Raw genomic sequence first — 15,444 nt, 5'->3', positions numbered from 1 at the left:
GATGATGCCTATGAAATATTCATCCTACACAAGGTTCCCTTGCTCATCTGTTACATATTCCTTATATTAGGATATTTTTCTTACTAGTACAGATACAGGTACTTACAGGTACATATTGCAATAATAGACTTATGCCACACACACACAAACACAGACACACAGACACACAGACACAGACACACTCACTCTCTCTCTTAGTAAGGCTAGAATAGACCTCAAAGTAGCCAAAGTTGTCAATGTGTCCATCTAACTATTTAGACTTTCTGGAGCCCTTATGTTTCTTGCTTTTTTTTTTTTTTTTTTTTTTTTTTTTTGGTAAAAAAAGGACAAGCTATGTTCCTGCTTAAAATATAGCAATAACCAAACACAATGAAATAAATACAATTGTGAGTTACTGGTAAATAAACCCAGTCATTTAAAAAATCAATTGTGTGCACCAGCTTGTTTACTTTGTTTGATGGTGGAACATCTGCTTTTTCTTCTACTATTTTTGGAGTGTTGGCATGATTTTTTTCAGTACTGATAGATGAATGAAAAGAACATTGGATCACTATTTCTATAGCTATCCTCTTTTGTCTTGGGGCTTTATCATAAGCAGTGAAGAGCTGCGAATCTTCATTTAAGAACCTAACTGAATAAATTTTGGAAATCCATTTCAACTGTGGACAGAGATTCCTGAAAACAAGCACTGGGTTTTAGGCATATCTGATTTTATGCTCAAGACTAAATTGCCCAGAAATAACAGGGAAAAAAACTTTGTTATTCTGATAGCAGGTTCTAGAATAGTACCAACACAATGGTCAAAACTATTTTTGTCACCTGTCTTTAAATGCATGGCAGGACTAGCAGGCATTCACACAAATACAAAAAACCAAATTTATTTTCTATTACATTAGAATCACAGAACAATTCATGTTGGAAGGAATCTTTGTAGCTCATGTAAGTCCATCTCCCTGTCCAAAACAGGGCAGCTTCAAAATTATATCAGGTTGCTCAGGCCTTTGTTTGGCCAACTTTTGAATATCTCAGAGATGGAGAATCCACAGCCTCTCTGGATTTGACCACTCTTACAGTGAACATTTTTTCCTTATAGCCAACTGGATTTTCCCTTGCCGCAACTTCTGTCTACTGCTTCTCATACAGTTTGCTGATGCCTTTTCTGTGCTGAGAGGGGGTGGTAATAAAACTGGAAGAACACCAGGCACAGTACAGAAATGTACTGTACTCATAACCATAGTATTGATGTGGTTTGATGTAAATTTGCGGTTGTTTTCAAGGGAGCACTCAGGACATGCAGTAAGACAGAGCGGAATGTACAACATGCTAGCTACTCCACACTTTTTAGAAAACACTTAGCACAGACTAATTTGTAAAGCAGAGTAAGCTCTTGCAGAAAGACTGTCTTAAAACATGCTAAGAGTATCCACAAGGTTATTTCTGACTCATAGGCTTCCTTCCCGCCCCCTGCAAGTTATAGAAAAGGCAACTGAATATGGAGCTCCTCTGACAGCCTTCCTCCTCTGTGAGACCTCACTGTTCATACTTAGTTCTCTCCTATCTCAAGGCTGCTTGGTGTTCTTAAAATCCTTTGATGAGGTGCCTTGTGGAATACCTTCTGGAAATCCAGGTAGGTTATGTGAACTGGCGCTTGCTTAACAATTTGCTTCTTAGGTCTCTGAAGAGCTCCAAAAGCTATGTGAGGTAGGACTTCCCTTTACATCGCCTCCTCCCAGACATATCATCCTTATTTATGTGTCCAGCATCACCCTTATTTAGGTGGCCGGTTTGCTGCATTCCTCTTGTTTTGTTCAGCGGGTGCTGTCCATCTGTGCTGTACCTGCAGTGTGGTGCCTCAAGCTATTCCCAGTGCCCCTGCAAGGATTTAACTCTCCTAACTGTGCCTTAAGCTCTGCTGAAGAGTATCAACATAAACACACAAAATAAGCTACTGCCATATGATGCTCTGACCTCAGGAAAATCTTACAGATGAGCCTGGGAAGCCTGGTTTACCTTCATGAACATGCTGAATCCAGTTTTAAGGAGATCGGTGAGGCCTGATGACATATGCTCAATATCAACAGGATCAGGTCGATCAGGATTACAGATCTCTTCCACTACCTGTTTCAGCAGTGGTTTGTAAGAAGCCTGCACAAAAAGAACAATGCACTGTGAGTAAAGCTGTTTAGACTTGGTGCAGCTGCTCTTCTAAACATTTTCTTTCCATTAAAGGGAACAAAAATAATTATCCCAGAAAGGAAACCATTCAGAGAGTTAAAAAATCATTAAAGCAGCAGTGGTCTTTGGGACCTTGACTGCAAATGGGTGTGCGCCACCCTAGCATTGAACTGAAAGACTGGAAGGCGGCCACGCATTTACTCTGCCCCCCGTGTATTACATCACTAAAGGGAGGCAAGGAAACAGGGGGTTCCTAGTTTCTCTGGAAGCTTTTTGGAGGTGGTACAGAAAAGGGTAGCAATAGGGATGACACCCTGTTGTTCATTGTGCACCCAGATCTCAATCCCTTTTTAATGATTTTACAAACCTGGGAGGGATTGCTTACTGACCACTCCTGCCTTGCCACAGGCACCGCGTTAGCACTGAAGCCTGGGTATCAGCAGGGCTGGGAAGAGGTCTATTTGTCCCTCATGGGAAAGCAGAGCTAAGGGGTCCCTGTTAATTCTTCAGCTTCCACAGCCAGGCCACTACATAATCATTTCACCTGTGGAAAGCCTGGAGAAAAACAGGCCAAACAATATCATGCATGTCAAAGCTTCAGAGAAGTTAAGGACCAGGAAAAGTGGAACATGTAAAGGTACAAATGGTCAGCATCCTGAAAGATTCACTTCCAAAGCATTCGCCCTGCACCCTCTTCAGGGTCCAGAAACCTGAGCTGAATATGAATTAGTAGCCTAGAAATTTTCACATTCCCTTACCAAGGTTTAAACCACTCTGCCATCCTGAAAAAGCTTCTAAGATAAAAATGTTAGGGATTTGTGGGAAGATGCTCTTTAATGAAAATTTGACCTTACTTGGTTTACAGATGGGGTTTTGTTTTGCTGCTTTCAACTTTGCCCAAACTGCAATGGACCCACAATCATTTCAGGAAGTGCAACAGTCTTAGAAAATTTGCAGCTTTCAAACTAGCACATTTGTTTTCCTTTCAGACTAGCCCACGTATACGTCATCCCCTAGATTTCTTAAGGGTATTGAGCGTAACATCGTTAATTTTGTAAAGATGGTATCTACAAGAGACATCATGAAAGCTAAGTGCAAGAATAGATGGAAAATAAAAAGCAAGTCACTTGGCTTGAAACAAAAATTTTCTGGAGCAATTAAAGAAATGTATTTCATCCAACATTTTACAGTGAGAAACAAAACTTACAGTTTTTGAATAGAATCCTGTCAACAAAGATTTATACAATTCATCTAGTTCTTCTCACAACGTATGCGTAATTTTTAATTGCGCCAACAAAGCAAATTACAGCAGACACGAGCTGCAGGGTCTTTTAGGAGAACATGCCAAGATTTGTGTCAAATCTAGTCACGCAATAAACAACTGTTTGAAAATACACATGCAGGCATGAAAGCCTATGTATAAAAATCTGTTTAATATCTTCATAGATGAAGAACAGAAAGACATTAGGAATGAAATATTTTTGGAGTAGAGATCACAAATCACAGTTAAACAGAGAGGCTTACTGCATGAGATTAAAGGAAAAATATCATCTGACTTCAGAGAAAACTATGGACTCAAAAGACAGTGAAAATGCGCTATGATTCTGCATGTCTGAATTTTCAGCACCAAAACTCAGTGCCCTTCAAAATGATCCAGTTCAACTACACAGATACTAGAAGGCAGATACTACGATCGCTTTTTTTACCTATAATAGTTTCAAATATTTTTAAAAACCTCTTATGACTTGAAATTAATCTATTACATTTTTAGGGAGTTTTTACTTTATTTTTTCATGTAACTGCCAATAGCTGCAGTGATTTCTAACTCATATAATGAAACTTTCATCAACTTCAAATTTCGTTGGGGCACAAATTGTGTTTAAAACAGTTGTTGAAAACCTCAACAGCTATAGGACAAACCTCAGGCAAGATTAGGAGAAAACGGAGAGAACAGAAAGAGAGAGAAAGAAAGAATGAGAAAAGGAGAGGGAAGGATGGAAGGAGGGAGGGAGGGGAGGAGGGAGAGAGAAATATACTTCAGATCAAGGTGAAAGGAAAAGAACGGTAGTTACAATATCAGGCAAAATAAATACTCTCCTCTTGCACGGTCACTACACAAACTGGTTTGATAATCTGATGAAAGCATTTATCATTTTCTGTAAGACATATAAGCCTCAATGCTACAAAAAGTCCTTCTAAAAGGCTATCAAATTTCCACTTATAGATCTATAGAAAACTTTTTTGAGTATTAACAGGAAATGGAGGCTTCCCAACTCCTAACAGATGAAGCGGAAAAGCACCCATAGGCTAAACCCATTCCCAAAGCACTACATCGGGCTGGGAACGTGTATGGCCACAGGAAGGGCACAACTTCTTCAGAGGAGCTAAACTGATCGCACATAACCCATGCATTAACACCTGCCATCAAAACAGTGGTCTGCTTGTGGAGAGCTCTGTGTATAATGAAAAAACTGTGCTGCCTGCTTACTTCTCCTACTCTGAACCTCCTCAACCGTCCTCAGCATAAGATCAGTCCTCTTCAAGCAATTAAATCCATCGCATAGCTAGATTAGGGGGCTGCAAGGTGCTAATACAGCCCTTGCTGTGTTCTAGCACTTAGCCCTGAGCAAACAACCTGGGTTACATCCAAATAACATATTGATGCTAATTACACTTCCAGGAAATTTTTAGAAGGTATTTTCTTATCATCTGGCTGCCCCCTCACTGAACTGTATTAAATGTTTAACAATTTTCCCCATTTCAGACACCAGACGGGTCCTAACTGCTAGGAGACTTCAGTAACAGGTTTTCTCCACCTCAGTTTTCCAGTGCCATTTTGCAACATTCCCTATTTCTGCTATTACAAAGCAATGCTTAATTTGAACTACATCCCTCTGCTGGTCTACAGCATTCTTATGAGTCTGGAAGGATTTTTTTCTGGCTCAAGGCTAGAATCAAGTTTTATGGTCTCTCTCTAAATCACTGTATGTGCTTTCCATTGTAAAACTCCATTTTTAACTGAAAAAGTTAAAACACTTTGGTGGAGATGGAGAGAGAGAAAAAAAAGCCTGTATATTAGTCCTGATGATCTATAGTAATATCACAGATCGTATTTTAGAAACAAAAGCTACATTTTTCACCTATTTACAAACCAGACTGCTTCTCACACTTACAGGGATGGGAGAGAAAATACGCAGGAATATAGCTGCTGTATGGATGTGGGTGTCCTGCTTTGCTAAGCCATGACAAGACTTAGTTCAGAACCGTCTCCACCTAGCCCTGCCTTTCACAGGCATTTATGTTGTATCAGTGCTGCAGAGCAAATCCCAAATTTATTCCTCAGACAGTTCTTCGTTGACATTAACATGGATATGCCTGAGCTTGGATGAAGGACTTGAGGAAGTTCTTGATGATTAGATCAATTATAAAATCTGTATTTAAATGTCTTCCACATGGGCAGAACATATATAGGCTTAGCACATCAACAAAATCAGTGCTGTAATGTTGACAGCATGCTAGAGAAGTAACATACACAGAGGAAAGAAAGATACACTTGCCTGGTGGGTGTTGCTGCCGGGATTATGTATGGAATTAAACTGCTTCATGTGCATTCGAGCTCTGGCAATATCCCTGAGGGACCGAAAGATATTGTCCACTGCATCTGTGGCTTTCTGGGACGTCAGGTTCAGTGACGAGTCACAGCCTAAAGAAATCAAGAAACACGGAGCTGAGTGAGTGAAAAACTTTCAAGTGTTTTGATAATAAGCAGTAGGAAAATGATAACTGTGAGGAAATTTTAAATTAGTTTCATCACGTATTCTAGAAACTCAGGGGCTTGTCAGACAGCATGTCCTTAGTGTGGCATGAGTCTCTGTAGCTAAGCAAGAAGGCACAAATGCTAGACAGCAAGGAAAGTGAGCGGTATCTCTCTAACCACATTTGTAACCAAAATCATACAGCAATTTCATCAGTGCAAGGTATGTTTTGCTTTCCACAGCAAACACAAGATCCCGTGCCCCGAAGAAGAGCCCCAAATGGAGAGGAACCAACTGGTTTGCTGGTCTCCTTGGGACAAAACAGCCATGAAGAGGGGAATTGCTCCTCAGGCACTGTACCCAGGCCCTGGCTGGCAGCCCGCTGCGCTCCAAATGCATTTTCTACCTTTGCAACTAGAAAAATGGGAAGAATCTGTGCTAAATACAGCGGAAGTAATAGCTGCACATTGGAAAGGTCTGCATTGCCATACGAAAGTCCTTAACCCTCAGAGTGGCACAGTTACTAGTTTTTCCAAAGCACTTCTGATAAGCTACACTGCTTATCTTCCACTGAAGCCAAACACCATTTACAGGCCCATGTAAAAGGTCTCTCCAGGCGGCCAGGCAGCACCTTGGCAAAGAGAAATTCTAAGCCCTGGCTGCATCTCCCTCACCACAGGGCCATACTGCACAAAGCATTGAAAAAATGCTTTCTCAGCTGACCTGTGGATGAGAATTAGCCAAGTGAGAGATAACTGGGTCACCTGGTATTTGTATGGCCCTGTCAACACAGCTCTGTACCTTTTGACATCTCTGCCTGCCTCTCTTCTTGTTTGGCTCCTCGTCCCTGTGGCAGAAGATCCATCACAAAATAACCCTTCTTGCCACATGCACACACCAACACACAATCACTCCTGCTTATTGCCAGGGTCTTCCCCGGTGGATGGTGCTGTAGTGGTTTGTGTGTCCATCCCATGGTTCCACAATTGGCCCTGCACTGGCAAACCTCTCTACAGGTGCAGAATCCTGCTGAGAGGATGGGGTCTCTCCGCAGGTCCCGGAACCCACTGGCTTGCATCGCGCCGCACCAGCCGAGCCTGGCACTGAAAACAGACATCCAAACTGTCATGAAGGAACCTGGATTTTGGGGTGAAGGGACTCTGAACAAACTTTCCTCTACAACTAGAGGACAGAATCCTTATGCACTAAAGAAACAACAAAAAAGGCGGCACTTTTAAAATTTACAGGGAATTGGTAATGGCTAATCTGGATCACTTTCACATCTTTGCATCCTGTACAGCAGAATATATGTATCTGCACATACACACACACTTACAGAGGTCTGAAACTATTCCTACCAGATGGTAGTATATATATATCTGTAAAATTTAGAAACTATTCCTACCAGACACTGAGGTTTCATTTGACTGAAAATTATTTGTTGAAAGGCTCCAAGTCACATCCCCAGCTGGTGCAGCTGAACAGATATAATGACTGTACTTCTGCAGGACTACATCAAACCAAGCTGCTGAGGATTTATGCCATTATAACCCACAAAGCAACGAAGTGAACATGAACTAGGCCTCAGTGACCCCCATGTTATAATTCTAAGGCAGACACGTACATTTTTGGATGGTTTCTTGAAACTATTAATTTTTTCTAAATGAGTGCAAAATAACTTACAGAAGTATTTCTGTTGTTACGTGTGTACTGCAAGATCTGCATGCTCTGATACCCTGATTAACCAAAGCTTAGTTTTTAATTTGGTTGAGGGGCCTGTGTGTTGTCAGTGAAAGCCCTGAACACAACCCCCACTCTGCAGCTCGTTACCCCACTCCACTGGTGTTCCCGAAATCAGAGAGATGGCTCCTGCAAGTGATCTTGTGCAGCTCATATGCAAGGCCATGGTGTCCAACAGCTGAAAAAAGTGAAAATGAACACCTCCTGGACAGATGAGGTCAAGAAATAAAGTCTGAGGTAACAAGTCCTGGTTTATATCTATCACTAGCACAGGTAAAATATTCAGAGATCTTACACTGTCGGTGTGCTTTTACCATGCCCATTGGAAAACAGGAATGGCAAACAGGGTAGTCCCTGGTAGCTTCCAACCCAGAGGCTGTGCATATTCAAAAGTTAACATTTATAAAGCATTTTGCAAATTAAAATTAAAATGAAGACCCATATCTCATTATCGTATTAACTAGATCTTTGTTCTTCCTGAGAAACAAGCTTTCTCTGTTTTAGCCACATTAGCTCCCATCTAATATAAGTAGTGGCATTTTCTTTGTCCTCTCTTCAACACTCTGTCAGCAAAAGCCATTGCTTTTGGCCAAGCCACCTCTGCAGTGTTCCCTTTCGCTAGCGAACCAAGTCCCCCACGTTGAACAAGTTCAGACAAGGCAAAAATCACGTCAGGTTTGCTTTGCTTTGCATGCTCTTCTTTTTTTCTTAATTGTTTATTTTCTTGGACCATTTAAAAGCCTTTTGTTTTGGCCCTACAGTTATTTTCCTCATGAAAAGATATACTTGTTTCCTTCTCCTGTTGGCATTACTTCTCTTTCTGTCTCTATTTTTACGAGAGCCTTTTCGCCAAGTTGTTTCAAACCAGCTTGTCACTTCACACTTCTGGAACTGCAGGACAGTCTGCAGTGCACACGGTCTGGCTTTGTGGCTGGAAGCCCCCGAGATGTTCCTCACCTTGTCTGGCCCAGCGCACCTCACTTTGCTTTTTGTTACTGGATCAACCTTCTTGTGAGCAATTTCTTGGCGAAATGCAGCCTCTGTAACATCATTCACTGCTCCAGCCTCACTGCCAGGGAAATGCTGTCTGGAGCTCAGGCTTTCCTTTACAGCTTGTGCTGACACACGCCTGGGCTGCAGGAGGCCATGAAATCATTCACCCTTACCATCTGTTTAACAGGCCACGCTGCTTCATCACCGCCCCCTGAACCACAATGAGAGGCCAGGAGCTTGGTGCACTGGGCTGTGCCCAGCTGTGCCTCCCGGCAGACTGGAGAGTATGTCGAGAACTGGAGCAGGGGCTCATGTGTGCGTCCAGTCTCCATGGCAGCGCATGGTGCTGGACCCAGTTTGGGACACGGGGGCACTGGGAGTCAAAGCTCTGGTCCAGTGCCAGTTTAAGGCTGACCAGATGGAGGGAAAAGAGGCATACTTTCAAAGATATCTCTAAAATGTGGCTTCCTTGGGACTTCTGATCAAGAAGTGTCATGCCTGGGGAAGTCATGGCTCTCTTTTTCCAGCCTGACATCCAGTTGTTCTTTTTTTAAAACGTGAATTAAAAAATAACTTTTCTTTGCAATCCTTTATTGTTGAAATTAAGTAACAAAATCTGAGGTTCTCTGAAGGCTGCTGCCTACCTGTCGCACTGCAGTAGGTTTGAAGAGGGGAGCCGGTGTTCTCTCCAGCCTGGAGAACAACAGAAGCTTGTGCTGTACAAATGGCAGACAGCTACAAATCACCTCCCGTTCTCACCTTCCCCCTGAATGAGGCTGTGTGTGTGGATGGAGAGCAGAACACAATTCCTCTTCTCTGCTCGCTTCATGCTACCAAGAAATCTGCTCCTTTTACAACAATGAAGAGGTGGAATACATTAGCCTTTGCACAGCTCATGTGCTAATTAAAACAACTCTTCCCATTACTGTTTTTTCATGGGAAGTTAAATGGCATTCAGAGAGCATGCTGAAGGAATTCCTTTGAAACCCAAGCCCTCTTATAAATGGGAAAAGGTATTTAAATGAAATTTTGGGGTTTCCTGTCAGACTTTGTGGAAAAAAGAAAATCACCACTAACCAGCATGGGACTATGGATTTTCAAGCACCTATCTGAGATCTTGATGATCTCCCATGAAGAATACAATGTAGTTTTGTGGTAATCGGTGCCCGACCTCACTGTTATTGCTTCTGGTTTGCTTCTACCCACTTGTGCTGAATTTGAGGAGAGTGAGACTGTCAGGAGCTGCATTCAGCACTTAACAGGATGAGACTCCTGGCCCTTATTTTTGACCTGCTTTTGATCTTTTTCATCAGACAAAGCACATCTCCTCTTAAGCTATACATCATAACCATTAATACCAGAACAGTCCACTTTCACAAGGAGCTTGACAAAAGCAGAATGGAGATGCTCTTCTCTACAGTCTGGAGTGACCCAGAAAGCAAACTGGACCAGCTTTTCTACTGACTTCTGAAACCAGAAGGAAGATACTTTAAGAAAAGAACACAGACGTTGTGAATCCATGAGATCTAGAAAGTGCTATGTGATTGATGATTCCCCCCCTGAATGCAACAAATGAGAATTTCAGACCTGTGTATCAGAAAACCTTTCACTGTGCTTTGTCTCTCTTGGTATGTGGTCCAGGCATTATAAACAAACTTGTTCTTTCTCTAAAGCAGATAATTATTAACACCTTGTGAAGGTCTTTGATACTTCTGAGACATCACTGACAGGCTACGATTCTTACAAAGTTAAAAATTTAGGAAAGCTTAAAGTTCACATTTAGTCTGTTTTATTGGTATTAACTTAGGCTCTCTCGATAGCCCATTTACAGAAATAAATCAATGTAAACCCTGCAAACCCTGAAATGGAGCTGGCAGAGTAGCCAAGCTGTTTTAGATGCACACGCTGAAGCACAGGCTAAACCAGACAACTGGTACTTCAAAGAAGAGAAAATCCAGCAGCAGGATTGCATTATGCATGCTATTTTCTAGATATGCAGAGTTAATTTGCTTGTCAGTGAAAGACAGAGATACAGGGTGCCTTGAGGGTCAGAACTCAAAATACAGCACTATGACATTAAACTAATGAAAATCTTCTATTTTTATACTTCAGATGATAGCATAGCAATGGGGGCCTTTCTTCTTCTATTAGATAAACCTAAAAGCATACGTATGTATACCCAGAGCCATATGTTTTGTAATAGTTTTGATATATTTATGCATTAAGATGGCTATGAAAAAGTAGGTATGAAAGGATATGGTTACACAGACCATGGCTGCTTTTTGCAAAGGAAAAAAAAAAAAAGTGTAAAAAACTAGCATGAAATTTGTGTGATTCTCCTCTTGCCTTTCTTCCTGATGGATTCTGCCACGCATTTGAATCTTATTCTTAAATCTGATTTATATTAAATTGTGCTCTCCCACTGCATGTGAGAGGGAAGCTGGTGAGTGTGATGCTGTAGGATAAGGAAGGACAGGCCAGAATATAAGACATCTGTCATTCCCAATAGCAACATCAGCAGAAGGTGAAAAATCAGAATTGACTGCATTTCAGTTTGGCAGGTTACAGAAGAAAGGTGTGTTCTCCAGCCCTTGAGAAAAGAGCATCCAGAGGGGACAGACACAGCTGTGCCTATGACAGCTTCCCCGCAGCACATGGCCTGTCTCAGCCCCTGGGGATGGAGAGGGTCCTGCTCCATGCTTGATCAGCCCTCCACATCCCAGCCAGCCATGTCTGTGCTGCTGGCAGCTCCCAGCAAGGAGCAAGCCGCCAGGCAACCTGGAATGCTGAAGGGCAGCTCAACACTACAGTGGGCTGAGTTCAAAACAGGGCTGGCTTTTCTGACATCAGCAAGTGATTTGGGTACTACGGATTGGATTAGAGGAAAAGAGGGGTATCAGGAGAGATGCTGGAAGATTTTTCAAAATGGTATTTGGTGTTCAGAGGTAAATTAAAATCCCAAGAAACCTTAGTAAAGAAATATATGAAAGCTATAAAAAAAATAACAGGTCCATTTCACTGAAGCCCTAGCAAAGCAGTGTGTTGGTGCTGCTGGCATGGAGGGGCAGAAGCTCATCAGCTGGGGAAGGGGCAGGTGCAGAGGTGCAGAGAGAACCTGGCCCTGCCCACAGCCTCTGGACGCTCTTGCCTCATCCCCTGCCAGCCACCGCAGCAGATTTCTAAGCTGTTGTCCTGATTCAACTCCTTTTCTCACCCTCCCTCTTCCCTCCCCACTTTCTGCGATGGTCCCTTGCCCCAGTCACGCCTCAGCCCTTCACTGCATCTGGGAGGCTGAATTCAGCTTGGACCACACTGCTGTGAAACCACTCCATCCCCATGGCCCTCCCTGGGGAGAGGCAAGTTATTTGTGTACCAGAGGCGAAGAGGCTGAAACTCCTCCAGGGCATCCAAGAGGTTAGCATCACAGCCAGAGCAGGAACGCGGGTTTCCCAGCCCTGGGCTTGATCAGCCCTTCTGACAGTCCACACAGCACTGAATAACAGATTGCAAACGCTAGCAGGCAGAAAGATAAACTGAGGGGAGGAGGAAAGCAAAGAATAGCAGCATATGGGAAAAAACATTAGAGAAGAGAGAGAAAATGTATACAGTGTTAAAAATCAAAGCAGAATGTTTTCTCCCTCAATTATTAGTGACATCTGATTTGAACCTATTTGAAAACCGAAGTTCACACAGAGGGTCGCTGTAGGGCTCCAGCTGAAGTCTGAAACTTCAGAATAAATCAAAGTGATTATCTGAAAAGCCACAAAACGGAGAAGGTCAGCTCTGTGTTTCTATAAATGTCATTTATTATCTGATTGGCACATGGAAAATGAAAACACAGCAGCGTGCAGGGATGCTCCAGGGCAGTCACCAGCACCACACAGTGATGGTACAGAAGTGGTGTCTGTGATGGGAGGAGGAAGGGCCTGATCCACCAAGGAAACCATGGAAGCTAGTATTGTGACCAGGAAAGGTACAAGTTGTAGTTTGTTTTCATCACGGCAAACATCTCCCATTTGAAAGAAAAGCCAAGGATGTTTTTTTAAAGAGTAACTACATTTAGAATCCTAACTCTCCACTTCAGCTTTTAAATAAGCATCCAAACTTTAGCAGTGCCGAGCATCCAGAGATCACACATGTACATGTCCACGGGCAGTTTAACACATATCTGAAGTCTACTGTATATAGGGACACATCCTGCAAACCTGGAGCTCACTGGGGAGGGATGGCAGGAGCCCATGGTGTGCTTGGAAAGCATGTTGGCCTCAAGACTTTGAACTTCTTCTGGAAAGTGCTCTTTGGCGTGCAAGGGACGCACAGCCCATGTGGCAAGGTACTCTGCTGGATCTAAAGCTGCACATGTAAAAAATCTGGCCACTTACCTACATGATTAAATATGGATTTAAGACCTACCTTTGGAGAGTAATTTTTAAAAAGAAAATTTTGGCCTCAATATCTGTTACTTGGACATTTCTATTTTACGGGAATATTTTATTGCCGCCTTCTTGCCAAAACCCAACAGCACAACATCTAATATCAACTTTTATGAAGCACTGCAAGCGCAGTACTGCTGGCTCTCATGTTACATGAAATTAAACCTGTCAATTAAGTGAACAATTACAGGGAAAAACTACAGCACTTACTAGAATAAATTGCATAAATTAATTGCAGGAGCAATTTAAGTTAGGTTCAGATATGCTTTCTGAAGGAAATTAATGTAACAAATTCATTAGGGAACCATTCAGTTGCTCCCTCAAGTAGTCCATACTTTAATTAAAAAACCACACATGTTAATAAAGTTATGGTAAATGCTCTGTGAGTTTAATAAGGCCTCCCAATAATGTTCTTGCAAGAACTCAGTAAAACTCCAGGTTTTACTAAATGATATAGACCTTTATGAACATACCACCCTAGGACTTATACGATCAAATGTCCTCAGTCTTTTGCAAGTAATTCTCAGCTACCTTCCTTTTGCCTTCAGACTGGTGGCTGCACTTTGGCAAGGACAGATGTTTGCTCCCATCAAGGACTTTCTTGCTATCCACACATCAGCCAACACCTTTCAGTGACGGTGTGAAGTTTCACCCTTGGATCTGCTGCCTCTCACCTACTCTGCAAGGTGTTCCAAGGGGTATCAGGCACATGAAGGACAACCAGTGCCTGGGGAAGAGGGCCATGGTTTGTGTCCAGGTAGCAGCAGGTCAGGCAGCCAGTACTACCAGTACAACAAAGCCTCCTTGGCCAGTGTGCGCCAGGACAGAGGACACGTTGCATACGTGAAATAGCACAGCTGTTGGCCTTCAGAATGGATGGGACCCTGCCACTGCCTTTTCTAACTCAGGACATAAGAGCCCTGTCTTCCTTTCTCCAAGAACCTGCAAGCTGCCCTTGTGTGAAAGACACCTGGAGCCGGACAAGCCTTTGTTGGGTTACAGCCTTGCCTACGCTCAGACGGCACTGCTCACATGGCACTTCACACCACCTGGGCTGAGGAAAAACACATGCAAAGAAAAGTGTTTTTAAGCAACTGTGTTTAAAACCCTTCACAAAGAAACACCCTGAAGGCCTCTTGACTCTGCACTGTGAAGCAGCAGAGCAGGGTTGAAGCGCACAGAGAAGTCCACGGGAGCCAGGATGCTCTGTGCATGGGTGTCTTGATTCTTCCCTCTTTTGGCCTCAGAGGGAAATCTCAGGGAAACATGGCAAGAAACTTAAATGTCCTTATTTTTCCAAAACTTCTCTTCTTTATGTTGGTCACAAGGAATCATACTTTTAAAACAACAACAAAGTGAAATAAGTCAGTATTTTTATTTGATTTTTCCTTTTTTTTTTTTTTTTTTAGCTACGCCAATGGAAATGAATGCAATCAACGTTTTTTTGCATTCACAGTTCGATTTGCTTGTATGCCTCTCATACTGCTAAGTCAGGCTTGCAGACATGACTGGAAAATGCTTCCTTCTGAAAACAACAGTCCTACCTCAAAATTTTAAAAATGCATGAAACTATTTCAACTCATGGATCTAAGAATGATGGTAATGGAGAAATGACCAAGAGACTTTTTTCTTTCCCAGTTTAAGTTCTGAGCCAAACCAGATCTCATGGTATCCTTAAACTAGGGAAGTTTATATTATACACGTTTATATTACACATATTATTATACAATAACGTGAATGTATAGAAACATAGTATCACAATTAAAAGTAATAGTTGTAATCTATCAGCTACTGAAGGAAGAAAATATTTTTAACAGGAAGACAAAAATAATGACATTTTAATGCTATGTATAATTATTTGTTCAAAAAGGCCTTTTGACCCAGTATGCTATGCAGTAGGTGAGGAGCTATCTGAAAACTGACAAAGATAATAGCCATTTAGGCTGCTCTGTTTAATGATAGATAAAAATAATAACGATAGATTCAGTAATAATTGCAACTTTAATTTTTCCTCCTTACTCAAATTAACAGAATTTTGGTATGTCCCTTAAGTACCTTTTGCTTTAAATTCACAACTATGCTCAGAACAGTTTCCCTTAAGAAATGACATAGCTCACCTTCTAAAATTAAAATACAAAAGGATTAAGTGTTAGCCGAAACACTAGAAGGTTATTTTCCAGGAGAGACTGGATGAAAAAGCTAAATGCCAATGCTGTGTTAATCTACACTGCTATGACAGTTTTGATGCTAACAGCAAGGAGAAATACACTGTAGCAAGTTTACAAAGTTCATGGCAGTTAAGAAATGGAGCTGTCAGATAAATGCAAATATCATAGATTTCCAGTTCT

The 15,444-nt window shown here is 42.0% G+C and overlaps 1 protein-coding gene across 1 annotated transcript in view; it reads right to left on the bottom strand.

Moving 5' to 3' along the window:
• SCFD2 (sec1 family domain containing 2) overlaps nucleotides 1-15,444 on the bottom strand; it is a 199,777-nt gene that overhangs the window by 9,500 nt on the left and 174,833 nt on the right. Inside the window, exons 7-8 of the mRNA XM_037393632.1 lie at nucleotides 5,733-5,878; nucleotides 2,011-2,145 (exon numbers count right to left, since the gene is read on the bottom strand). Of these exons, the coding sequence (XP_037249529.1) occupies nucleotides 2,011-2,145; nucleotides 5,733-5,878 (281 nt within the window). The remainder of the gene's footprint in view (nucleotides 1-2,010; nucleotides 2,146-5,732; nucleotides 5,879-15,444) is intronic.

This window comes from Falco rusticolus, chromosome 1 (genome assembly GCF_015220075.1).
Source record: "Falco rusticolus isolate bFalRus1 chromosome 1, bFalRus1.pri, whole genome shotgun sequence".
NCBI classification, from domain to species: Eukaryota; Metazoa; Chordata; class Aves; order Falconiformes; family Falconidae; genus Falco; species Falco rusticolus.
The sequence above is the reverse complement of the archived record's forward strand: the minus strand, read 5'-3'. Positions and strand labels throughout refer to the sequence as shown.